Source organism: Microcaecilia unicolor, chromosome 12, assembly GCF_901765095.1.
Source record: "Microcaecilia unicolor chromosome 12, aMicUni1.1, whole genome shotgun sequence".
NCBI classification, from domain to species: Eukaryota; Metazoa; Chordata; class Amphibia; order Gymnophiona; family Siphonopidae; genus Microcaecilia; species Microcaecilia unicolor.
Window position 1 is genome coordinate 35,372,013 of NC_044042.1, and position 27,947 is coordinate 35,399,959.

The window sequence follows — 27,947 nt, forward strand, 5'->3', positions numbered from 1 at the left end:
CAAAGGCAATATTCAACAGTACCAACTGTTTAAGTGCCCCTCAATATTGCCACATGGCCAGCTCAGAGGTGTTTAACTGGGCAGAGTCTTTCTGACCTGGCTAAACTCTTTTGAATATCAGGCCTGTAAATTATAGCATTCTGTACATTACGTGCATAAGTGTGATTCCCTACTCCTCCTGTGCACAAGTGTGAGTCCTGCCCACACTCCTTTCAGACTCCACCTATGTTTATGTTTATGAGATTCTTGATATACCGTGTGTGTCTACCTGTAAAATATGCACAATGCAAGATACACACATATTGGTTCCAGTGGGAAGAATGGGGGGATCCTTCTATTTTTCTACGTGAAGGGAGATGGAGGCTTTTGGTAAAGAAAGCCTTTCAGGGGTGGGGGTTTAATACTATGTGCACAGAAAATGCCATTCAAGTCTAATGTAAGCCACTTTGAGCCCGCATTCTGTGGGAAAAGGTGGGGTAAAAATGCACTAAATAAATAAATAAATAAATAAAATATGCTTCTTCGGAGGGGTGAGGGGGACTGCCTTGGTGGAAATAGTCTTCAAAGAGAGGGCTTCAGTTGGGAACCACATTGGATTGGGTGGATTTGGGGCAAAAGGTCTCTATATTAGGTTACCACTCTTTCTATGCTAGATTTTGCTTTGTGTGATATAATTTTTTTTGCTTCTTTGTTTATCCTGCTTGTAAAAAGGTGATGAAATATGGTTAGACTTGTTCCTGTTATGAGATGAAAGAATAGTTTTGCTGACTATAGAAGCTACTTTAGCTCCAAATAGGACTAACTGTATATATATATATATATATATATATATATATATATATATATATATATATATATATATATAAAAGGCACCACCAATGTTCTAATGAAGCCTCCAGCCGGAAGTGTGAAGCGCCAGAGATATCCGGTTTCCCCATGAGTGAAGGAAAACAGCACAGCACGAAATCCCTCTCTCTGTAACAGTGAAGGACTCAGAGAGGGGAGGGGAGAGAGACGCCCTCACTCTCTCTGTAACACAAACACAGCACAGCAGGAAACTTAACACTGAAGGACTGGACTCAGAGGGGGGAGGGGACAGACAGCACAGGGGAAGGGAGAGAGGGCAGAGGGCAGGGACACACACACTCCCACATGCACACTCTGAAGAAAACCTTGCTAGCCCCTGTTTCATTTGCATCAGAAACGGGGCTTTTTTACTAGTACATATATATATATGTAGGGCTTATGTTTGCATAGTTGCTTTGGTGAAAGCAGGGTTGTTTTCAAATGCTTAAACTCCTTTTCACTGTTTCTGGTTGAAAGTAAACCTAGCATATCCAAAGCAATCTAGAGGCACAGGGAAATAGGATGGATTACTGTGTATGTAATGAACATAGTAGAAGGTGATAATATAATAGTTATCACTGAAGGTAGAGAGGACTCGGGCTGAAAAATGACAGCACCCAGATTGATGGTTATTATTGTAGACAAGGAAGACATAGGGTGAGGAATGGTAGGAGGTAGCAATTTGATGACAATTACAATGGATGTAGAGGGTTTGTGTGTGAGGAATACTATAAAGGGGACCACATGGTTATCATTGTGAGTGTAGAGGGTATGGTGTGAAATGTTATAGAAGGATACACTGATGATTACTACAATGGGTGTAGAGTGTTTGGGGTATGGAATGAGAGAGTGGGTGAGTAGTTTTTACTGTGTATACAGAGTAATTTTTCCCAACCCTCTTCACTATACACACTAAGCCAGTTGGGTTTTCGGGATATCTTCAATACATACATATGAACTAGATTTACATGCACTGCCTCCATTGCATGCAATTTCTGAAAATTAACCCTACTAGGTGTTTCCTGAGGATTGGGTTGAGAATCACTGATAACAGAGAGTTGGAAAAAAGGAAAGGAAGGGAGTAGTTTGATAGTTATTTTCTGTAGATTTAGACATCATGGGAGGAAGAATGATAGAAAGGGCAGATAGAAGCATGTACCAAAAAAGCATCAATTTAATTCAAAGCAACAATTTCCATTGCTTTTCTTGAGAAAACTTTTCACTAAATCCCAGATTTAGAAACATGTAGAACGCATAAAAAGATTTACAAAATCCAAATCTGTCCCATTGGAGCTGACTCTGTGGGTGCTTGAGCACCCCAAATATTAAGAAAATTCCTTGTATGTGTCCAGGGAGGGATTATTTTCATTGGGTTTAGCACCCCCAATAATTTTGAAAAGTTGGCTCCTCTGTCCTGCCCTGACCTTTGAGCTTTATTTATTTGTTTCATTTGTATCCCACATTTCCCCACCTATTTGCAGGCTCAATGTGGCTTAAATAGTACCGTTAAGGCGTTTGCCCAGTCGGTTGTTAACAAATATAAGGTTGTATAGTGATCGAATTAGGTATGTGTGGAGGGTCGGAAGGGATGAAGACTGTGTGTTGTCCAGTACGATCATTAGGCATGCTGTGTTTTGGGTGAAGAGGTGTGTTACGTAGGATCGTTGGGGTAGGCCTTTTTGAAGAGGTTGGTTTTTAGTGATTTCCTAAATTCAGGTGGTCATGGATTGTTTTCACAGCTTTTGGTAGGCCATTCCACAGTTGTGCGCTTATGTAGGAAAAGCCGGATGCGTAGGTTGTTTTGTATTTCAATCCTTTGCAATTTGGGTAGTGCAGGTTTAGGTATGGTCTTACAGACCCGACTCTGTTTCTTATTGGTAGGTCTATGAGGTCTATCATGTATCCTGGGACTATGCCTTATATGATTTTGTGGACTAGAGTGCAGATTTTGAAGCTGATCCGTTCTTTGATTGGGAGCTTTGAGCTTGAAACTTCAAAAAGTTTGATGTTTGTGACAATGTAGTGCTCAAGTGGTTCACAGCCTAGTCCTTGGAACACATCAGTCAGATTTTCAGGATTTCCAGAATGAATATGCAAGAGATAGATTAACATGTAATAGGAACAGTGCATGTAGCTCTATCTCATGCCTAGCCGCTGTGGAGTGACTTAAGAATTTCAGTCATATCAGCTTAAATATGAAATGTTGAGATGATATGGGGCGGATACTGCTGTATATATGATATTTTGTGGGTTTATTTTGTTAAAGAAACTTACTTATATTAAAGACAATCAAATTGCTCTACTAAATCCTTTTCCTGTTATTTAAATTTTCCTATTGGGAGCCCTCAAGGAGCTCAAAACCTATGCTTAACTCTGCTAACTGACTTAAGTAAGAGATGAGTGAATGAGAGATTTTAACTTTTGACAAGAATATTTAAGTACTTGTAATATGCATGATCACAGGGCTGCCGAGAGGGGGGCAGGGGGGACAATATTCCCCAGGCCCAGCCCTCCACCTGAGGCCCGGCGTCACAGCCCCACCAGCCCGCCCTTGGCTTTGTTGACCGTCCGCCACCAGGCCGGGCCCCCTCCATTCAAATCACAGCGCCTCACCACCTTGCTCCGTGTGAAAGCGCGGCAGCGGCAGTCTGCAGATCGCCTCCCTTCGGGCCTTCCCTCCCTGTGTCCCGCCCTCATCTAACATAACTTCTGCGAGGGGGGGACACAGGGAGGGAAGGCCCGAAGGGAGGCGAGCTGCAGACTGCCGCTGCTGAGCTTTCACACAGAGCGAGGTGAGGTCCTATGATTTGAATTCAGGGGGCCTGGCCCCGTGGTGGATGGGGGGGCAAGGTCCCAGGGGCGGCCTTGCCCTGGGTCCGGCCCAGTCTCTCGGCGGCCCTGCATGTTCATGAGATGATGAATGGGTACTCCTGCTCATGAATTTCTGACTTGAGCTCTTTCAACACTTTTGTGTGTGTCTACTAGAACATCTAATACCTGCATGGGTCTTTTTTCTGTTCAAATATGTGGCCATTAACTGTTGACGTTCACAGTGGTTCATCTTCCGATCTGTTGTAGCTATTCTACTTTCTGAAAATCCTAAATGTCCTCTGTTCTATGTGCTGAACTTGAAAAAAGCACAAGATCCTGCTAACCATCCCTAGTGCTGAACCTTGCAAGTACTTATCATTTTATCACTAATCAAGTTCAACTGAACTTAAACAGAAAAGACACCAGGACTGCGGTTGGGTTTCACCCAAAGTTCATACTCAATTGGTCCACTTTAACAAACGTTTTCCTACCTCTGGAGAGACAGATAAACTAAAATATTGAGAGACCACATAAACACTATTCAGATGTGTTGAAGTGTTAAAAGCTGAAAATGTTTAGCTTTCTAGATTTCAGGACCCTACAATCAATTACCACAAGTAAAACAGTCTAATAGGAAAAATACCAACCACAGTTTACTGAATAAAAAAAATGTTCTTTGTTCCAATTAGCATATACAATCATGCCAGTAATTATACAATTTACAGCTGTGTACACAGTTCAATACTACCGGAATAGTTTTAACAAAAATTAGTGCATGTCATTGCTTTACACTATTCACACATGTTTCAAACTACGGAAAAAAAGAAATAGTAATTCCTTTTGAAGTTAAACTGTACACCCAGCAAAGGATCATATTTTCCTAAAGGCACATTTTTAAGGCATTTACAGGCATGTTCCTCTAGTTCTAAGCTGTATAAGTAGAACTTTGACAGACTTCTCCTTGTCTTTGTTCTTGGTTCAATTTTGTAGACACTGAATGGAGAAGCTTCTGAAAGCAGCAAGGGTGAAAGGTTTCAGCCAACGTGGAATACACACAGAGGAAATTGTTGCTTCAGTAATACATGTTCTTATCCCACCAACCTGAAATGTAAATGCAGAGGAAAGGCAACGTTAGAGGCTGAGGTGAAAACCTTATTCCCTTGTTATTCTTTTTTATCCTAGAGATCTCCCTTCCTGGTCAGGGAAGGACCAAGCCTTTAGTGGGCCCTAGGCGCACACAAACACATCGGACCCTGGCACCATAATATAGGAGCGAAAAAAAGGAGACAGAAGAACAATCCTCCATAGATCTCTATCAGAATCAACAACACAACGGAAGTGACATAAAGCACAAACTTGTCCAGTTGGTGCTGAAAAGTCTTTATTATAGATAACAACTGACTCAACACAGGCCATGTTGCAGTATATATAATTTAGATCCAGCAGTTTGATGTCTATCTGAAGAGTGTACTTGGGTGCTTCCGTATCGAAGATTTACAATTAAGAGTTATCATTTGCAAGTTTCTCTTGGTGCATGAATAATCTTTTACCATTCATATCTTTTGAAATATACTAAGACTCCCGATGCAGGCCTAGTGGCTGAAACGTGGCCCATATCGAATCCAGTTATCTATAAAGAGTTTTCAGCATCAATTGTGCAAGTTTGTGCTTTGTGTCACTTCCACTGTGTTGTTGACTATCATAATATAGAAACCTTTTAAAACTCCCACAAATGAGGCCCTGGGTGGTTCTGGTTGCTTATATATATTGGAGGCAATTCTATAACTTGTTGTCTCATTTAGGTGCCCCAATGCTAAGCATTAATTTTATAATGGTATATGGACACCAAAACCATTATAGAATGTTCATGCAAGTTGGCATTGGTGTGCTTTACCTTAGATGTGACAACACAAGCCATGTCAATGGCTGGTGTTGCATACGTGCACCACATGTTGCGCATAACTTAACAGTATTCTATAACTTACGCATATTACTTGGCACCACACCCATGATCCACTCATGCTCCTCCCACATATATGCCCACCCTGGAGTTATGAACTATCCCCAGGATTCTTTATAGGTCACCCAAAGTTGGGCACTGGAATTTGAGTGCAGGTCTGAGATCCGCCTGCAACTTAATGAGATAATGGGGAACAAGTGGCTACTTAATTGATGCTAATTGGTGCCTAATTGAAGTTGTAGTTATAGAATAGTGCTGATCTGCGCCTGAATTTGGGCACAGCATTTACACCTGTTTCTATCAGGCTTAAGTCTGGCACCCAAAGTTAGGCGAGACCTGCACACTATGCCTGTGTTCTAAATGTCAGGTTTCCTTTATAGAATAGGGACTTAGCGCTGATCTTTTTAGGGCCTAACGTTCAGTGCTGTATATAGAATTTCCCCCATAACACTTTAGGCGCTACTTTACAGAATAGCGCCCGGTGCACTTATGCACAAAACTGTCAATTAAAGGCATCTTCGATGTACATAAGTGGCGTGAGTTTGTAGAATTGCTGCCATTACATCCTATGAACTGCAGAATAGAGCAATCCTCGGTACAATGCAAATACTACAGCAAGTATTAGCAGTAAATTGAGAGAGAATGAAATCAAATTCCACATACCCTGACCTAGCAATAGGGTTTAATGCTGCCATGGCATATGCAAAACTAACTAAACAGGTACTTGTGAGCTGGATTGGCCACTGTTAGAACCAGGGTACTGGGCTAGATGGACCACTGGTCTGACCCAGTATGGCTATTCTTATGTTCATATATCTAGTCTGCCTGTGCCTTAATCCTGCCCTGCTCTTGTTTTCAGTCAGTACAGTAGAGGTCATTTGGCCATTGGGGCAGCAGATCATGGCTCTGACCAGATCATACTAGACTTGCATCTTGAGCCTGACCAGTAGGTATCGCATTGTGGACTGATGTTTATAACATAGGTCCCCTGTTGTGTTGTCACTTGTATTCCCTCATAACATTGTAAACCATTGTTTTAGCCATCTAACAAATAAACATGCTACTTGATACCCTTCATTCTTAGGGGCTGTGATAACAGCCTCCCCAGCCCCTTCCAACCTGAAAAGCAGGTGTCCCACTATACCATGCATTTTCATTTTCTTTGAAGATCTTAATGCAAAGAGTGTTTTTGTAAATGAACAGCAAAAAGTGATATTTTTTTATTGTGTACATCACAGGCATGAACTACTTACTTCCTGGGTATCGTCTGATGAACAGCTTCCGCATTTCATCATAAAACAGGAGCAAAATGGCGTAAGGTGCAGCAACAAACCAATACTGAAAACTGAACAAAGAAAGCAAGAACCAGTTAATTAGAAAAAATAATTGCTCAAGTTCATTTTCTTTTGATTCCAGTCCAGCTACTTGCCTTTCTGCCCTCTGAATTTCTTCTATCTAAAATTTCAGTTTAACACACTCTTAATGAGCTTACACTTTTTGGTTTGCTGCTCTATCAGCGTGATGTGCTCACTGTTCCCTCTAAACTTAGGGGAGAATCTCCAACTGCATTGCTGCTAGTGGGGGGGGGGGGGGGGTGCTACAATATTGTGTTTTCAATCACTAGGGACAGGCAGGTTCCCTGCAATCCTGCAGAGCTTGCTTGTCCCACCTTATGGAAAATGTGATAGTGAAACAGCTCCCCCACTGGCAGGGTTGTAGGTGGAGGACTCCCGCTCAGCTTAGAGGGAACAGTGGACACGTTCCTCCTAGTACTACAACAGTTTGCTAGCAACTAGTAATTTTTTTCTCTATGAAGTATGAGCACTTTAACTTCATCTTTACTCCTGGTAGACTTTTGTTGCTGGAACTCTTTATTCCCTAATCAAAGCTTAAGTCATCCAGGAGCTCTAACGCCCAGCATTTGTTCTGTTGAACCTTTTCTCTTCCATCCCTTTAAGTAATGATTGTTTAACATCCCTTTCATGCTGCCTTTCCTCTGGTGCAGTGATTCCCAAATCTGTCCTGGGGGAACCCCAACCAGTCAAGTTTTCAGGATATCCACAATAAATATGCAGGAAATTGATTTGCATACACTGCCTCCTCAGTATGCAAACCAATTTGATGCATTATTCATTGTGAACATCCTGAAAACCTGATTGGCTGTTGTTCTCCCAGGCCAGGTCTGGGAATCCCTGCTGTGGTGTTTGTCTCCCACTGACCCTTTCCACTGTATCTCTTGTTCTCTTCTCCCACCGCATGTCAGACGTACTGTCTGAAATTTTTTGCTTGTTATTTCAAAAATTCAGAGCACCTATTCCCTGAATAAAAAGCTGAACTCACCGAAGTGGTGTAAACTTTAAGGCGTAGGGCATCCCGGGACAGTAAGAGAGAAATGCAGCAATAATTATTTGTGATGCTAGACCAAATAAAACGACCTTGTTGCTGGAAGAAAACAGAGAGGAAATGATTATATTCCATCATTTACGGCCATGAAGAACCTTCACTGCCAGGAGAGTAAAGAATTTAAGGGCCCTTTTACTAAATGCCTTAAGTCCTTAATACGCACTTAGCATGCACAAACAGGCTACCACAGAAACGCATTAAACTGTTTGCACACTCTAACCCGCACGTTACCAATTTTAAAATATATATTTTTGGGAAGGGGCATGTCATGGGCACAGTGGGTGTGGACGTGTTACCCAGTTAAGTGCGTTGAGGCAGTAGGTGCTCCTGCGCTAACTTTCTGGGAACAGTAGCTCATGAGGGATGCAAATGGTGCTCTGGCACTAGTCACTGTCTGTCGTGGTTGATAATGCGCCATAACTCCCAGGTGAAACTTTGTCTGCCTCCTGCTTGCGTGCCATGTTTGTTGTGGTGTTGCGCCACCGGTTCTTTGGGCATGGTGCAGGGTTTTGGCTAGGGGCATGGTGGCAGCTTTGGGTTCTGACTCTGCAGAGCTGGGGAAAATATGAATCCCACCTATGGGCCATGAGACTGTAGAACAGATATATAATAGTCTAATAAAGGAGAGGCAACCTGGTATAGCTCTGGACCAACAGTTTATGAGCATGGACACCTGGGGCATGATTGTTCCTACATTAGATTTGATATAATGCCATGGAGGAGTGGTCTAGTGGTTAGAGCACCAGTTTTGACATCCAGAGGTGGCTGGTTCAAATCCCACTACTACTCCTTGTGATCTTGGGCAAGTCACTGAGGGGGTCTTTTACTAAAGCTTAACTCGAGTTATCTGCAGCGGCGCCCATTTTATTCCTATGGGCCCTGCTGCAGATAACTCGAGCTAAGCTTTAGTAAAAGACCTCCTTAACCCTCCATTGCCTCAGGTACAAAATCAGATTGTGAGCCCTCCAGGGACAGAGAAATACCCAGTGTACCTGAATGTAACTCACCTTGAGCTACTACTGAGAAAGGTGTGAGCCAAAATCCAAATCTAAATATAATAAGACTTCTAACCAAGGGATTTGGGTACAATGTGATCATGATGATGGGGATCACAGAAATAGATGAGAAAATAATTAAAAGAGTCAATGAGCTGAATATCCCACTAGTGTCTTTTGCTCCTATTTATGACCAAGACTTTAAACAAGACATGGCAACCATGAAGGTTATTCCTCCAACAATATATATAAGAGTGGCTGAAAATATTCCCAGGATAATTTCCTTTATTGAGTAAATAATCACAAATGGGCATGAATATACGACATAAAAATGTCACAGAGTCAGAATTTGCTTGAAGTTCCATCATTTCAGTATGTGAAATTGGAATAAGGGAGAAGATATTTATGGTTGCAGCTCCTAAACTGTGGGATTCACTCCCAATGCAATTTGCATCATTTTCAGCCTATGCTCTCCTTCAGGAAGCAGTTAAAAGTCTCTTTTTTTTAACCAACAGGCTTTTGGTGGTTTTTAATTTTGCTTTGTAATTATTTTATTTATTATGTACTGTTGATGTGTCTGTTTCAGTTATTATGTTTGAATTATCGCGAATGTTATTTTGTGAACCACCCAGAATGGTAGGTGTAGCGGGTTATACATTTTTTAAATACATGACCTGCAAATAACAAAAAAGGGAAAAGCCCTTTAAAAAGATGCTGCGGTAAATCTGGGCTTAGTGCACAGTAAGATCCTGCATTACCAAGTGTTAAGCTCAGATCTTACTGCACTTTAGTAAAAGGGCCCTTTAGCAAGGAAGGGCTATGGCAGATAGGTCAAAGAGAAAATGTAAGGTCTAGCTGCTTTGCCATAGCAAAGGCATCTGCAAAGAGACCAAGTGGCTCATTTTCAAAGCACTTAGACTTACAAAGTTCCATAGGTTACTATTGGGCTCTTTTTCAAAAGAGAAAAACGTTCAAAATGTGGCATGTCTGCATTTGTACGTTTTTTTCTCACAGAAACGTCCAAATCAGCATTTTTGAAACCTATTTTTACATGCTTTTCTCTGAAGTCCACCAGAAGTGCATCCAAATCTCAAGGGGGAGTACCAGGGGCATGTTCAGGACAGAACTTGGGCATTACTAAGACTTAAGACGTTTTTCAGCCATAATGGAACAAAACAAAACCATCCAGGACTAAGACATTTTGAGGTAGACCTGTTTTTATTACAAATAAGGCACAAAAAGATGCCCTAAATAACCAGTTGACCACTGGAGGGAATTAGGAATGACCTCCTCTTATTCCCCCAGTGGTCGCTAACCCCCTACCACCCCCCAACAAATGTGATGAAAAACATTACTTACCAGCCTCAGATGTTATACTCGGGTCCATTAGAACAGCATGCAGGCCCCTGGAGTAGTCTAGTGTTGGGTGCAGTGAACTGCAGACAGGTGGACCCAGGCCCATACCTCCCCCCTACCTGTTACACTTGTGGAGGAAACTGTGAGCCCTCCAAATCTCACCAGAAACCCACTGTACCCATATATACTTGCCCCCTTCACCTGTAAGGACTATGGTAGTGGTGTACAGTTGGGGGTAGTGGGATTTGGGTAGGTTTTGGGGGGCTCAGCACACAAGGTAAGGGAGCAATGGTGAGATGTGTACCTGGGAGCATTTTATGAAGTCTACTGCAGTGCCCCCTAGAGTGCCCTATTGCTATCCTGGGATGTCAGGGGGACCAGTCTACTAAAAATGCTAGCTCCTCCTGCATCCCAATGGCTTGATTTTGTGTGTTTTGCACTTGGACGGTTTATTTTGGGGGGGGGGGGGGGGGGGGGGGGTCAAAAATGGATCCAAAAAACAAAATGTCCAAATCACAAAACTGTTCAGAACAGTATTTTTAAAAACAAAAGATAGATGTTTTTCTTTTTTGAAAATGGCCTTCTTTTCTATTTGGATTTTGGACATTTTTTGCAAAACGTCCAAAGTTGGACATAGACGTCATATCAAAAATGACCCTCCACGTAACATTTTAAGTCTATGTGCTTTGAAAATATGCCTCATTGAAGCAAAACTCTCGAAAGACATCTTTGCTGAAATACATAGTTTAAGCATTAGTACTCACTTGAAAAGTCCCTGATGGAAGATGGAGTTCCTGCGAGTTCTTCTCATGAGCAGATCTGCCATTTGTTCTACTACAATACTGGCGAAAAAGGCTGTATAACCAGTCCATTCCAAATACTGGCGCTGAAAATATGTCTGTGAAGAATTAGAACCCAATCAACCATTACTGACATGCATTCCTTAGACATCCTGTTTAAGGCTTGGCCTGGTAACTCAGTAACAGAGCACATCGTACTGTGGAGGGACTTGTGTTCAGTTCCCAGTTCAGGTTTTCCATTTTTCAGGTTGGCTAGGAATACTGCAAACACAACGCTCTCTCCCCTGTATTCTATATAAGTTGCCCAAAGTTGGGCATGCAGGTTAGATAATTAAGAATCATCAATAATTGATGTTAATTGGCAATAATTTGGGAGCATTGGAGTTGCATGCACCTCTGCCCTAGGCACTATTCTATAAAATTCATGCCTAGGTTTCATAGCAGATTCCGCAGAACAAAACAAAAAATAAAACAAACCTGCGAACAGCAACAAAATAACAGTGGGAACCACCGGGCCAAATGAACCAAGAGTTCAAAAAGAAACCCCTTATTAACAGTTCACGTAGGATCAATTGATGCATAGGACTTGACACGGGCCGTGTTTCGGCACAACTGCCTTCCTCAGGAGTCTACAAAAGTGCAACACTAATGCCCCAGAACAAGACAATAACACACATGTGCCAATCTTTGGTACTGGCATAAGATTGGCACATGTATTATTGTCTTGTCTGGGGGCAAAATAACCTTTGACATGTTCACGGGACCAAATTTGGCATAGGGAAAAACTTGTAAACCACCACATCAGAGGGTTTCATTTCTGTCTAAGCTTTGTCAGTTCAGAGCAGGATATGAGCATTGGTTTTGCGCTTCTGTGGACTCCTGAGGAAAACAGTTGTACCGAAACATGGTCCGTGTCGAGTCCTATACATCCTGTGTGAACTGTTAATAAAGAGCTTCTTTTTGAACTCTTGGTAAGTTTCATAGCGTGCAACTCCAAAGGGGTGTAGTCATGGGGAGGGGGCATTCCCAGAAGTTATGTGCACTGTTATAAAATACTATCAATTGTGTGTCCAACTGCCATAAGATGGCCACCAGTATTTACACCAGATTTTGGCAGTGGAAGGGTGCTTTTAGTATTCTAACATTGGGCACCACTTACTTAATTCTGCCCAGTGCCTGAAGTGAAGTGGACAGAGGGTGTCATAGTAATTGTGTAATGGCAACAGCCAATATTTGGATTAAGTGGACATGATTCCTGGATTACTGGTGAATAATCAATGAAGGTCAGGAGAGGAAAAATTCCTAAGTATAAATATTATGTTGGCTTACTAAATTTATTAATGTAACCCTACAGTCAGGGCACTATCCCAATAGTTTATCAGACATTATACTGACTCCCCTTCCAAAATCTACTGATGCTGATTTGACTCTACCCGAGAATTATCTCCCTGTAGCAAGTATCCCTTGGATGGCAACATTACTAGAATTTTCAGTAAATGAACAACTACAGAGTTTTATTGAATCATATGACATCTTGCATAAGATCCAGCATGGATTTAGACCCCGACACGGCACAACAACACTGCTTCTCACTACAGAGATAAAAAGTTCAATATTTTCAGTAGCTTTTGATGCTATTAACCATTCTATACTTCTGTTTGTTCTGTCATATGCAGGTGACATATTTTTTCTATGCCCTGTCTCTGAAAAATTTACTGATATGTTGACCAAAGTAATAAATTATCTCACTCGTAGACAAATGGGCTTCCGATCACTTTTTTGAAATTAAATAAACAAAATTCTAAGATCCTGTGGTTTGGAGATATTGATGATATTGGGCCTTATGTTTCAAGTACACTGACAAACCAAGGGCCCTGTTTACTCAGCCACGCTAAAGGTGCGCTAGCGTTTTTAGCGTAGCATGCGCTAGCACTAGACACACCTGTAGGAATATATGGGTGTCTCCAGCATAGCTTAGTAAATAGGGCCCCCTAATGTGTAGTGAGGAATGCACATCCTTAGTGAATTCCAAAATTTCTCCAATCTCTCCAGAGTAGGCTACCATATGGACCCTTTCCTTACCCATTCCTGTCCATAACTGTCTTCAAGTTCTTGATTATAGATATTTTCCCAGCGGACACGAATACCTAATAGCGTGTATGGCAGAAAACCCTGTTGTGCCATGACAGTAAAATAATTCAGGAATGCTCCAACAGACTGTATAATCCCTAGGAGAAGAAGAAGAAAAAAATACTTTAATCAGGGCTCATATATTAACTGCATGCTCAACATAACATGATCAGTCTGGAGATCATAGTTATTATAAATACACAGAGGGGTTGGAAGTCACCTCTGATGAATTTAATTTTGCATTAGTGGATATAAAATGTCAGCATTTATGCGTGGCTTTAGATGTCAGGCCAAAGCACTGCAGTTTTCCCATGCAATATACCACAGGAGTTATGGTTTGAAATATTTAAACTTTACTGTCAGTATATATATATATATATATATATATTTTTTTTTTTTTTTAAATGCTGGCTGTGGCATTTATTCATGGATGTTCTGCCATCATGAATCCACTAGCCAGATAGCTAATTGGATAAAGTTAGGAGAGCAATTTTTTGTCTTAACTTTATCTGGTGAGTTTTCCTAACAGGGGTCTGACTATCAGCACTCTGGATAACTGCCTTTGCACACCCTCTCTGCCCCTGGACTGCCCTCAACACAATCTAGATACTGCTGTTGAATATTCACAGTTAGGGCCTACTAATGCCTATGTTTACTAAGATGTGCTATAGACGCATTAGCGGTTTTAACGCACGTAAATGGTGGACGCGGGTTAAACGCTAATACATCCATAGGAATGTAGAAGAGTGTTAGCGTTTAATGCGCCTTAACTTTAATGCTAACGTGCCTTAGTAAACATACCCCTAAGGCATTTATCTGGATAATGGCTGCCATTATGCTGATAAATGCCTTCGAATATCAAGCTGCAGATTTTTGTTCTCTATTTTCCTTAATTATGAATTAAAATAATTCTGGAAAGGTTGGGCCCGATATTCAGCTGGCAACAGTGTTTTGCTGACAGACATTGTCATTAAGCGCCAGATTCTATATATGGTGCTTAAAAAATCTGCACGGAAAACATTTCTGCCTAGGCATATTCTATAAGATTTAGGTGCGGTATATAGAATATGCTCAGCAGTGGCGTAGCTACGTGGGGCCACGGAGGCCTAGGCCCCCTCAAATTTCCTCTGGGCCCCGGTCCAGCGCTGGTCTCTGGTGTTGCCGTGTTGCCTGCCCATTCTTCCCCCTCACGTCCTGCATGCTCCTTTTAGTGAAATTACTAAAAGGAGCGTACAGGACGTGAGGGGGAAGAGAGAGCAGAACAGGCAATGCGGTGGCGCTGGAGAAAACGTCAGCTGGCGGGGTTGAGGACCCCCGCCGGCCAAGGTATTTGCTGCGGCAGTGGGTGGGGAGGAAGGTGCAAGGCGGCGGGGGGGGGGGGGGGGGCAGCGAGGCAGCAGACCAAAATTGCTCTCCCATCTCAGACTCCGGCCCCCTCCCACCACAAGGTCTGGCTACGCCCCTGATGCTCAGTTTGAACTTTTGCATTTCCTACTGCTGAATATCCATGGTTAGGCACTAAAATGCAGTTCCTGGTTGGTTAAATAGTTTTGAAATTCAGGCCCTTAAAATAATTTATCTTGGGTGCTCCTAAGAAAGCTGCACCCCTACCTTGATACCCCCTTCCTGCAAACCATTGCATACTTGTACAGTACCTAACATTTAATTATCAAAATAACTCAATATCTGTTGTACTAACGCTGCTAATTTTCTATAGTGGGAAAGAGAAAAATTAATAGAATTCCTTTAATATTTCACTAAAGAGAAAGACCTGGGACGGTAGAAAGCTTCATACTGCTAGCTACCCATTCCACATTGAGGCCCAGATTCATAAATGGCACCCAAATATGAACTAAATAAACAACCAAATAAACAAACAAACTAAATAAACAAGAAAAAGTAGGTAAAAAACCTCACAGTGCCGTGAGATGTAAAACAAAGAAGTGAGGAAAAAAAACAAGAAGGATACCAAAAACTTTTATTGGGTTTCTAAAAACGACCCCGACACTGCCGTGTTTCGGCCCTAAGGCCTACCTCAGGGGTCTTGATCAATCTCAAGTGTTGTAATGTAATGTTATACACCGATGAGAATTTATGCACAGTTAGAAAAATCAAAAACTTCTTTGGTCTCTGCTCCTTTGGAAATGTCGTGTTGTCAGTTAAAGAAACTGAATATAACCCAAATATGAATGCCATAAAAAAATCGGCATCTGGTAATAGTCTATGAAGGGTTCTCCGGGATGAGCACTTTTTATAGAATGATATTGGTGGTAAATTCCATGCCCAACTTTGGGTGTGAGGACTAGCACAAGCTGAAACCTGGTATGAATCCTGGTGCGCAGTTAGTCGTGCATCTGCGATATTGTATAAACCTGTGCACAATTTTCCGGATTGCTCCTGACCTACCTATGCCCCTCCCGTATTCACCTCCCCTTTGCAGTTACACACGAATACATTTAGGGGAAAATTTTATATATAGAACCTTAAAAATCGGAGTCGTAAAAGCACACGGTTAGCGTGATTCTATAAACTATGCCTAAAGTTAGGCATAGTTTATAAAATACACTCAAGTGCTATTCTTGTGCCTAAAATTTAGGTGCACCCATTTAGGCCATCTAAAACCAGGCCTCGAGTGTATTCTATAATAGTGCGCATAGTTTTTTTTAAAACGCCCACAACTTGCTTACTCCATGCCCATGGCCATGCCCCCTTTTTGACTTGCACATTACAATTTATGCACACCTTGTTATAGAATACGCCTAGAAAGTTGAGCGCGTAAATTCTAATTAAAGCCAATTAGTTTTGCTAATTGGTTGTAAAGTACCAGTTATCGGCACCGATTGGCTTTATTAATCAATTAAGTTGTGCACACAATTCGGCCATGTGTCCAAATTTTTGCACACAACTTAAGGCACCATATATAGAATTTGGGGATTAGGCACTATCTTATAACTGGATGTGTAAGTGTGCTTTGCACTGATCCAATCCAATCCAATCAGTTTATATTCCACTATATCTCCACAAGGATTCATTGCAGATTACAATAAAGAGACGTCGCAATCAAATGGAATTACAAAACAACATACACTAAAAGAATATAAAACATTCTAAACTAAATATCTGAACACAAAAAAAGCTGCCTTTTCGGTGCATTTCATCCATTAGAATGTGTTTCTGTACCAAAACTTGAGCACCATTTATAGTAAGTGTCCAACTCACCAATCTGTAGGTAGGCATACAAGGCAAGCTGCTGATTGACCAGTCGGTCTATGTTCTTACGTCGAGGTTTCCTGTTCATGATGTCACGTTCGGCTTTCTCATATGCAAATCCAACAGACGGAATCTACAAGACAAAGGTATTGTACTAGGGATGTACATGGACAAAAACCTTGAGGTTATTTGCTTTTTTATATACTGATTATTCAGAGTTTTTTTGGTTTATTTCACATATTTATTTTAATAACTTTATGTGTATTAGAACTTTTTATACATGCAAATCGATTGTACAGATCTTAATTCGAAAGTTAGTGTTTATAACGTTGATTTTGCATGCACCAAGGGGCCCTTTTACAAAGCGCCAGTAAGCCCAACGTGGGCTTACTGCATGCTAAATTGGAATTACCACCAGCCCAATGTGGCCGCAAGTGGCACTAACCCGGCGCTAATCAGGCATCGCTGCGCACTGCCCAGTTACAGCTGGGTTACCGTGGAAGCCCTTACTGCCACCTCAATGAGTGGCGGTAAATGCTCCCCACCGCATGGCCACGCAGTAAGAGTTATCTTGCCACCATCACCATTTCCTGAGGGGGGAGGTGGGGCTTTTTGCCCGCTGCAGTAAAAAGAGCCCTGGCTCATGAGAAAAAAGGCCCTTTCTGTTACCGCAGGGCCCTTTTTCCCACAGTTTAGTAAAAGGACTCCTAAAATTTTTTAAGGCACCCAAACAAACTGTATGATTGCTAACAATGTGCAGCCCTACACTGTACCACAATTGTGGGGAATGCAACAATAGATACAGTGGTGGAAATAAGTATTTGATCCCTTGCTGATTTTGTAAGTTTGCCCACTGACAAAGACATGAGCAGCCCATAATTGAAGGGTAGGTTATTGGTAACAGTGAGAGATAGCACATCACAAATTAAATCCGAAAATCACATTGTGGAAAGTATATGAATTTATTTGCATTCTGCAGAGGGAAATAAGTATTTGATCCCCCACCAACCAGTAAGAGATCTGGCCCCTACAGACCAGGTAGATGCTCCAAATCAACTCGTTACCTGCATGACAGACAGCTGTCGGCAATGGTCACCTGTATGAAAGACACCTGTCCACAGACTCAGTGAATCAGTCAGACTCTAACCTCTACAAAATGGCCAAGAGCAAGGAGCTGTCTAAGGATGTCAGGGACAAGATCATACACCTGCACAAGGCTGGAATGGGCTACAAAACCATCAGTAAGACGCTGGGCGAGAAGGAGACAACTGTTGGTGCCATAGTAAGAAAATGGAAGAAGTACAAAATGACTGTCAATCGACAAAGATCTGGGGCTCCACGCAAAATCTCACCTCGTGGGGTATCCTTGATCATGAGGAAGGTTAGAAATCAGCCTACAACTACAAGGGGGGAACTTGTCAATGATCTCAAGGCAGCTGGGACCACTGTCACCACGAAAACCATTGGTAACACATTACGACATAACGGATTGCAATCCTGCAGTGCCCGCAAGGTCCCCCCTGCTCCGGAAGGCACATGTGACGGCCCGTCTGAAGTTTGCCAGTGAACACCTGGATGATGCCGAGAGTGATTGGGAGAAGGTGCTGTGGTCAGATGAGACAAAAATTGAGCTCTTTGGCATGAACTCAACTCGCCGTGTTTGGAGGAAGAGAAATGCTGCCTATGACCCAAAGAACACCGTCCCCACTGTCAAGCATGGAGGTGGAAATGTTATGTTTGGGGGGGTTCTCTGCTAAGGGCACAGGACTACTTCACCGCATCAATGGGAGAATGGATGGGGCCATGTACCGTACAATTCTGAGTGACAACCTCCTTCCCTCCGCCAGGGCCTTAAAAATGGGTCGTGGCTGGGTCTTCCAGCACGACAATGACCCAAAACATACAGCCAAGGCAACAAAGGAGTGGCTCAGGAAGAAGCACATTAGGGTCATGGAGTGGCCTAGCCAGTCACCAGACCTTAATCCCATTGAAAACTTATGGAGGGAGCTGAAGCTGCGAGTTGCCAAGCGACAGCCCAGAACTCTTAATGATTTAGAGATGATCTGCAAAGAGGAGTGGACCAAAATTCCTCCTGACATGTGTGCAAACCTCATCATCAACTACAGAAGACGTCTGACCGCTGTGCTTGCCAACAAGGGTTTTGCCACCAAGTATTAGGTCTTGTTTGCCAGAGGGATTAAATACTTATTTCCCTCTGCAGAATGCAAATAAATTCATATACTTTCCACAATGTGATTTTCCGGATTTAATTTGTGATGTGCTATCTCTCACTGTTACCAATAACCTACCCTTCAATTATGGGCTGCTCATGTCTTTGTCAGTGGGCAAACTTACAAAATCAGCAAGGGATCAAATACTTATTTCCACCACTGTACATTTTTGAAGAAAAGCATTACTCGCAGATAAAGCAAGTGTAGAATGATCTGGGATATTTTTTTCCCAAGACAGTTTTGAAAGGGAAAGCACCTGCATACTTTTACTTGTGAAAAACCAGTGTAAAGCTCATAGGGCAAAGTAAGACTGCCACTACTTGCAGACACTTGAAAGTTGCTCCCTTTTAATTCCAAAATTTTAGTGTCAACAGGTGAGCTGATAGTCAAAGGTGATTATCTGATTAGCAGGTACGGTTAATCGCATAAGTGCTGTCATGAGGGATAGTCAGCAGCACTACCCAGATACTGTCTGCCACTAAATTGTCCTGACAACCAACACTATCCAGACAGTGCCAGTGTAGTCAGTAGGCAGAGTGATAGAGCCAGAAGCTATCTGGTTGGTGGCCATGTTTAGACTGCTAATTGGATAAAATTAGACCACACACAAAGAAAAGAAAAAGACTACCTGAACTTTATCCCGCTTGCATGACTACCACTAGAGGTGAAATTTTTGCAGAGGCATTGGAATGGGCAGGAGCAACTGGGCATTGCTCCTAGCCCCCCCCCCCCCCCCCCGGACCCCAGACCACCAATGCCTTTAGGGGAGCTAGGGCCATGTGAGAGGTGGGGTTGGTTGGGGGCCTTGAAGAGGGTCTGGAGCCAGGGGGGATGAGTAAGGCCTTTCGGGGGTTGGTGGTAAGCTGAAGGGGGCTTGCTCTGCCTGCCCAGGAGCATCGGGCCACAGTTTTGCGACCCAATGCTCTGGGAGCCACTGGAATAATGCTGTTTGTGAGGTGAAGTTCTTTCACCATGAGATTCAATAACCTGCGTAACTGCTGAATTCCATAGCAAGGTATGGTAAAAGGTGATTTTTTTTTACCACACCTTGATAACTAGACTGCTACTGTTAGCTGATCAGAAATGGACCAAAGTCTGGGAGCACATATCCAATAGTTATTTATACCAACCAACCACTGAATGAACTACTTACAATATCAGTGCCCAGATCTATGAAGAGGATGGTTATGGTACCAATTGGCAGGGGAACACTGGCTATAATGTAGATCAGGAAAGGACACAGCTCGGCAATATTCTTGGTCAGAGTGTAGCCAATGGATTTCTTAATATTATCCAAAAATCAAGCGACCTGCAAAGGAGGGAGAAGGAAGATTCAGTTGTTATGTTTGAGCCATATATGAGTGAAAACATTTTACAAGTGTATTGTTTTACTAACTGGGCGCCTGAAGATTTATTTTTTTAGTAAATATTTGGGGTTGGATTAGTAAGTTTGATGATCTTAATGCATGGTTTTGTAACCCGCTTTGATTCCCTGATGATCCCTTGGAAAGGTATCCCAGCAGACCAATTTACATAGCGGATGTAACAGATTGCAAGACAGATCATTTTTATCCTTGTTTCAGATTTGGTATACAGTTACACTATCTAACCATTTTATTATAATTTAAACTATAATCTGGGTTTTATTTTTGTTATTTGGGGGGGGGGTTATTGTTTTGATTATAAAGTTTATTGTGACATTATCTTAATTGCTGAATGATTTGAATCCGTCTTGTAGTGATTTTGCTGGTTAGACTATAAATTGCAAATTAAAATTTAGGGCTTCTTTACAAAGCCAAGCTAGAGATTCCTGTGTGGTAAATGAGAGGAAGCCTATTCAGGTCCTATGGGTTTCTTCTCATTTGCCACATGGGAGTCGCTAGTGCATCTTTGTAAAAGAAGTCCTTAATTTTGTAGATCAGAACAATATGAGGGCAATTTTCAGAGCCACCTATCAAGGAAAATAATGATTTACATGGGTAATCTGGCTGCCTAATAATGTCCTCACTCAGACAGAAGTAACACCAGCCTGCTTATAATCGAACAAGAAAAACGCCCAAGTTCCGACCTAAATCGGGAGATGGACGTTTATCTCACAAAACCAAATAAAGCGGTATAATCGAAAGCCGATTTTGGACGTTTTCAACTGCATCCGTCGCGGATGCGGACAAAGTTGATGGGGGGCGTGTCAGAGGTGTGGCGAAGGCGGAACTGGGGCGTGGTTATCTGCCGAACAGAGATGGGCGCATTTCACCGATAATGGGAAAAAAGTATGCGTTTTTAGCTAGAATTTAGGACACTTTTCTGGACCCTGTGTTTTCACGAATAAGCCCCAAAAAGTGCCCTAAATGACCAGATGACCACTGGAGGGAATCGGGGATGACCTCCCCTGACTCCCCCAGTGGTCACTAACCCCCATCCCACCACAAAAATGAAGTTTCTCCAACTTTTTATTTTCACCCTCAAATGTCATACCCAGCTCTCTGACAGCAGTATGCAGGTCATTGGAGGAGTTGTTAGGGGGTGCAGTGGACTTCAGGCAGGTGGACCCAGGCCCATCCCCCCTACCTGTTACAATTGTGCTGCTTAATGCTTATTAGTCGTACAACCCCCCCAAACCCACTGTACCCACATGTAGGTGCCCCCCTTCACCCCTTAGGGCTATAGTAATGGTGTAGACTTGTGGGCAGTGGGTTTTGAGGGGGATTTGGGGGGCTCAACACACAAGGGAAGGTGCTATGCACCTGGGAGCTCTTTTACCTTTTTGTTTGGTTTGTAAAAGTGCCCCCTAGGGTGCCCGGTTGATGTCCTGGCATGTGAGGGGGACCAGTGCACTACGAATCCTGGCCCCTCCCACGAACAAATGCCTTGGATTTATTTGTTTTGAGCTGGGCGCTTTCATTTTCCATTATCGCTGAAAACAAAAACGCCCAGCTCACACATTGTTGAATAAAACATGGGCGTCTATTTTTTCCCAAAATACGGTTCGGTCCGCCCCTTCACGGACCCGTTCTTGGAGATAAACGCCCATGGAGATAGGCGTTTTCGTTCAATTATGCCCCTCTATGGGTACTCTGAACCTGATTAAAAGGTGGCTCACCCAGGATTGTAAAACAATGCCCATACCGTGTATTTTTATTGCTGTGTTGCCCTTTTTATTTGTCGTCATTATTTATAGCTGCTCTGCTGCAATTTACTGTAACCCGATTTGGGCCTTTTTAAGGGACTTGACAGATTATAAGAACTATTTAACATAACATTTTTAGCATTGGAAAATGTTGTAATATATTTACCAGTTAATTAATCAATTTGTTTATTAGGATTTATTTACCACTTTTTGAAGGAATTTACCCAAGGTAGCATACAGCAAGAATAAGCCAGACATAGGAAATAGGCAATTACAATTGTAAAAATATTCAAACAGTACATTGCATGGTACAGTATGCTGCTTGCAACGTCAACACAATACCTATACAACATCTTAATAGCTTAGGGTATAAGCAGCGGTAGAACATGTAATAGATAAGATAGGGTCACAGAAATAGAATTAAGGGGACTAACTTAAAGGAAAGATTGCACATGGATTTAGAAAAGGTGTATGAAGATGATCTCAACTATAGTAGGAGTAGATAAGTAAGTCCTGCTATGGTATTTGCAGCCAGTATTAGTTAGTATACTACCTTCTTCCACTCCAGTGACTATGGAGGCAAAATTATCATCGAGCAAAATCATATCGGCTGCATTTTTAGCTGCATCAGATCCTGCAATTCCCATTGCAATTTCCAATATCTGCCTTCTTCAGCGCTGGGGATCATTGACCCCATCACCAGTCACAGCAACAATAGCATTCTGAGGGTGACATGCAAAGGAATACACGTGACACAAGGAAAACAAAAATTCACCCATCTCAGGACCAGCTGATCAGGGATAGGACAATAAACACCTGCGGTTCAAAATTGGGGAACTGAGATACTCAAGGGGCCCTACACAACAGTCTTTGTGAAATACGGAAAATTAAACTCAATAGATGTAAACAGAATGAAGTTAAGACAGAATGCGCTAACCAATCTAAAAAGATGAAAATCGAGAGACTAACTTGAAGTATTCTCCTTATTTTTTTCAAGTGACATATCTGATTAGGAGTTTGTCATGTAGTTTTCAGCAAGGTATTTAAGCAAAGTATTCCAACATGGACAATTCAAGGAAAGGTGAAATAATGAATGAGAAAGGAATTTGCAGAAACAATCTAAACTTTTTCCTGAATTCTTTAGGTGAGCTGAGTTCCGAAATAGCAACAATGTCCCATGTATTTAAAGATATGATTGATAATCACCTTTCAATCTTTCCAGGTGAGAGAGAGGGAATGATATTGCAATAATGCTATTTTAATTAGAAAGAAGAGCTATGATATGTATAGAAGCAAATGCCTTCTGACATCCAATGTAGAGTCTTTGAATACACGTACATGCAGAGTTTAAAAAGAAATGTCATAAATAAAAAGTTATCTACTTTGGTATTCAACTCACTTGTCTCTGACAGCCTTCCACTATAATCAATTTTTGCTGAGGGGAGGTACGAGCAAAGACAATCTCAGAATGATGGATCAAGATTTCATCCAAATCTTCCTGGTTCAAATCCTTCAGCTCTCCACCATTTACTACTGCTGCTGCCTTTGCATCCCTGCAGACATCATACAAAGAAATAGCTTCTTATGTCACAACTCTTGTGGACTAAGAGGCCATGGGAGTTTCCATGGGTTAGCAGCCTCTACCCTAAAGTTTAATGTCCAGGTAAATGAGTTGGGTAGAAAACTATCAAAAGAAAATTTGCTCTGAGATATGGTTTATTGGGTTTTCATATATCACCTTTACAAACCAGGTCAAAGTGGTGTACAAGTATATAAAAACTGCAATCAGAAAGAACACCATCAACAATAGGAAAGAAAGAACACACGCACTCCAACAAGAAGACAACTAACACTCACACTAAACCCAAAGGGGAGAGTCCCACCAGTAGCCCATTATACATGTGAATCAGTCTTGATTGTGAGACAGTGGCAAGAGGTCATGGCTACCATATTGGATTTGGAGTGGCCATGGGCAGGAGTGAATGGGCATCACTCCTGCTCTAACAGACCTCACTAGACCACCAGTGATATTCAGGTCCAGGGCCTATGGGGTGAGGCACAGGGGGTAGAGATTTTCTAGTCAGGACAGGGCTGTGAATCCTAAGGTGAAGGTTTGAGCTTGAGGGTGGGGGGGGGGGGGGGGGGTTGCCTAGATCTCAGAAATGGCTTATGAAGCCAAGACTGCTATTCAGCTTCCCATGCCCTAGCTACCTACATGACTGGCTCAATATCGGCCTTGGTTGCATTGTGAGGTTGCAGGCAGTCTCCTATCATTGGCAAATGAAAAAACAGTTTTGGCTTAATGCTGTCCTAACTTTATCCAGATACAGAGTTGGCAGACTGAACATTGTCGCTAACCAGATAACTCCCAGTTCCGCCCAGATTTTACCCCTGTCCAACCAGCACTGCCTAGATAGGGCTAATGCAATCTGCCTGAATTTGATACAATCTAAGTAAGTGCTGCTGAAAATCTAGGTAACTGATGAGCAGGACTTATCCAGATAGGAGCCACTCCAACCTGGATAACTCCCAGTTCCACTAAATATCGGGCCCTAGAGTTTGAGCTAAGCTCCTTAATTGGCTCCTCTTTGATGTCCAGCTTTGTAAAACTCAGTATTTATGTGCCAACAGTTACAGACATGGGCTACAAAATTGCTCCCAATACCTAAGTACTGGCATTTACACATTCAAAACCCTGAATGGTGCCGCTCAGTTTTTGACTATTTCCTTGTAAAATGGCTGTTTCGACTGTATCTGTTGCAAACTACTCATGCATTTTGAGTGTCTTAATAGGCATTTAGAAACTATTCTGTGTTCTGTGAGCCTTTTGTAAAATGCTCAGGAAATTATGCATGTCCTGACTTGGATGCCTCTTTTCCAACCTAGATGACCTATGCAATATCGGCCTTCATGTGCAAAAACTTACTACATAGGCAGGCCAAAATATATCACTCTTGTTGTTGTTGTGGAAGGCCACAATGTGTTAAAAGAAATGTGCAAAATGCAAAACTTTCAGCCTCAGGTCAGCCAGTGCCATTTTGAGAAATAGCAGCAGTACATCAGGAGCAATAGGGGATTGGCTTAGCTCTAGACAAGATGTGAATGGGGTGCAAGGTAAGTCTGGAAGGTTCATGGGAGCAACATCAATACTTACCGCTTATTGACTTGCTCAACAGGAATATTCAGGCGCTTGGCAACGTCATCGATGGTCTCACTGCCAGCTGAGATGATACCAACACTCTTGGCAATTGCCTTTGCTGTGATAGGATGATCACCAGTGACCATAATAACCTTAAGTAGTGAAAGGAAACCAGTTGAAAATAGAAGCTTGAACCTACAAAATCTTCACATCAGACCTGATACTCCAGTGGATACAGTCCTCTCATATTACTGAAGGGTAATTTTATAACAGTGCAAATAGATTAAAGGGCTCATTTTCAAAATATAAAATATCCAAAAAAAAACATTATAAGGTGGCAGAAAAATGTTTTTCTCTCAAAAACATCCAAATTGTGATGTTTGGCACCCTGATTTTAGACGTTTTGCTCCACAGTTTTGTCCAAATTTCAACGATGCATGTTTTGGGTGGGACATGGGCGGCACCAAAAGATAGATGTTTTTCTGCAATAATGGAAAAAATTAAAACATCTAGGGCCAAAGTAAAGACATTTTTAGCTAGACCTGTTTCAATCACAACTAAGTGACCAAAGATGCCCTACATGACCACTGGAGGGATTAAGGCACAACCCTCCCCTAATTCCCCTAGTGGTCACTGACTGCCTCCCAGCCACTTTAGATGTGATAGTGATAGTACATACCAGGATCTATGACAGCTTCAGATATCATGGCCATTCCGATTTGAACAGCAAACAGGTCGAGGAGTGGCCTAGACGTCAATGCAGTGGACTGTAGAGAAGGGCACCCAGGCCCATATCTCACTTTAACTGGTAAACTTTTGGTGAAATATGAGAGCCCTCCAAAAAAAAAACACTAAATACCTACCTACATATAGGTGAAACCTGCAAGCTTGAAAGCTATTCTACAGTGAGTTTCAGTAGGTGTGATGGATTTTGGAGGGTTCCCCATACAATATAAGGGGGTTACGGTAAGATATGTACCTGGGACCTTTTCATGTGAAGTCTACTGAAGCGCCCCCTAGATTGCCCTGATGGGTTGTCTGTGTGGCCAATCTACTAAGAATGATGCCCCCCCCCCCCCCCCCGACATCCCCATGGCTGTTTTTTGTGCATTTTTCTCTTGGGACATTTTCCAAAATGGTCCCAAAAGAAAAATGCACTGAGCATAAAAAATCTAGAAAAAGGTGATTCTTGAACCAAAAAGATAGACTTTTCAGGTTCAAAAATGGCTATGTTCCCACTGGAGTTTTGGAAATTTTTAGCAGAACGTCCCAAATTAGACTTGGATGTTTGTTCTTCACCACACGTTTTGGGGGTGGGACGGGGTTAGTGACCACTAGAGGAGTAAAGGGAGGTCATCCCTGATTCCCTCCAGTGGTCATCTGGTCATTTGGGGCACCTTTTTATGCCTTATTTGTAACAAAAATGGGTCCAGCTCAAAACAGCCAAGATTTAGTGCTGGACGTTTTTGCTTTGTTCCATTTTGGCTCAAAGACGTCCAAGTCTTAGGAACGTTCAAGTCCCACCTTGAACATGCCTCCAATACGCCCCCTTGAGATTTGGACGTCCTTCCGATGGACTTCCGAGAAAGACGTCCAAAATGCGGTTTCGATTATACCGATTTGGACGTTTCTGTGAGATGGACGTCCAAGTGCCGATTTATGTCACTTTTTGGACGTCCATCTCTTTCGAAAATGAGCCTGAAAGTCTCACCACGAGACTTTATTTTTTTTCTTTTTGTAGAAAGATGTTGGTGACAGCTTTACAGATACTTTGAGTCCTGATGCAGGCATATTGTTGCTGAAACACGGCACCATATCGAGTCCATTGTATCTGCCTTCTGGCAATAAAGACTTTTGTTCACCTACATCTGGAGTCCTACTATTGGTTGGCCAACATCCCTTCCCTACTTTTTTTGGCATATATACTGTTTCTGTAGGGGATCCTTCCTTGTTGTTTCAGTGCAAAATTAGTTGATCCAATTACCCCTTGGGGTGAGTTCCCAAATGGTAGCAGTTCTATAAATGAGTAGGTGCCTTGATGCTACACAGGCAGCTCTATTCTACAATGGCATCTGGGCACCCAGATTCCATGCTAGAACACTAGCACAACCCAGTACACTTTACATTTAGGCACCCCGCAGTTACAGCAGCCTTAGAGCTGGCATATTTAAGTGCACCTAAATGCAGTAAGGTTACATGTAACTTAACCACTATGATCAGCATTTTAAACTGTGATGACTGAAAATTGGCCCAGTTCTTTTATTCCTACTCATAACCCATGTATAATTAGCAGTCAGTTCAAATAACTGGAAATCATTTACATTTTTGTCTGTTGATGTACATCTGCCTGAGCTTCCTGAACTATTTTCCACACTGTCTCCTATTAGATGAACTAGGCAATTGCTCAGGATGGCACAATTTCTCAGGGATTTCCTAGGAATGAGCACACAGGGCCCTGCCTGGATGACTCCACTGGCCAATATCTCATTCTCAGGCATCGTACTGCAACCCCTTCTCCCTTTGTGCTCTTTTATGCACAGAAATGCCTTTCCAAATATTTTCCTACATGGGTTATCAGAAGAACTCTGATGCTATAGCATTCAGACGGTGGAAAATCTACCTTAATTCCAGCACTGCGGCACTTGGTGACTGCGTCTGGCACAGTGGAACGAGGTGGGTCAATCATAGACATGAGCCCACAAAGCAAAGGTTCGAGGTAGGAAAGTTCATAGCTTCAGTATCAAATGGATAGGATTCAGAAAACTCATCCTCTGGCAGGTATAGATGACAGAAACCTTTAATGAAACAAGAAAGCCTAGTCAGAAACATTAGAGACCAAAGGGAAGAGAAACGCATTGAAATGTAACCATTTATTGCCTTATCATTGCTAGACATGGGTCACAAGTAGCCCTCTTAACCTACCCTGGGGATGGCAGCAC

The 27,947-nt window shown here is 42.3% G+C and overlaps 1 protein-coding gene across 1 annotated transcript in view; it reads right to left on the bottom strand.

Moving 5' to 3' along the window:
- Nucleotides 1-4,305: 4,305 nt before the first annotated feature.
- LOC115482125 (potassium-transporting ATPase alpha chain 2-like) overlaps nt 4,306-27,947 on the bottom strand; it is a 33,315-nt gene continuing 9,673 nt past the window's right edge. Inside the window, 13 exon segments of the mRNA XM_030221694.1 lie at nt 4,306-4,758; nt 6,871-6,962; nt 7,958-8,059; nt 11,136-11,269; nt 13,254-13,399; nt 16,521-16,644; nt 19,896-20,036; nt 20,038-20,051; nt 22,423-22,591; nt 23,269-23,422; nt 25,024-25,160; nt 27,629-27,708; nt 27,711-27,803. Of these exon segments, the coding sequence (XP_030077554.1) occupies nt 4,730-4,758; nt 6,871-6,962; nt 7,958-8,059; nt 11,136-11,269; nt 13,254-13,399; nt 16,521-16,644; nt 19,896-20,036; nt 20,038-20,051; nt 22,423-22,591; nt 23,269-23,422; nt 25,024-25,160; nt 27,629-27,708; nt 27,711-27,803 (1,415 nt within the window). The 3' untranslated portion in view covers nt 4,306-4,729.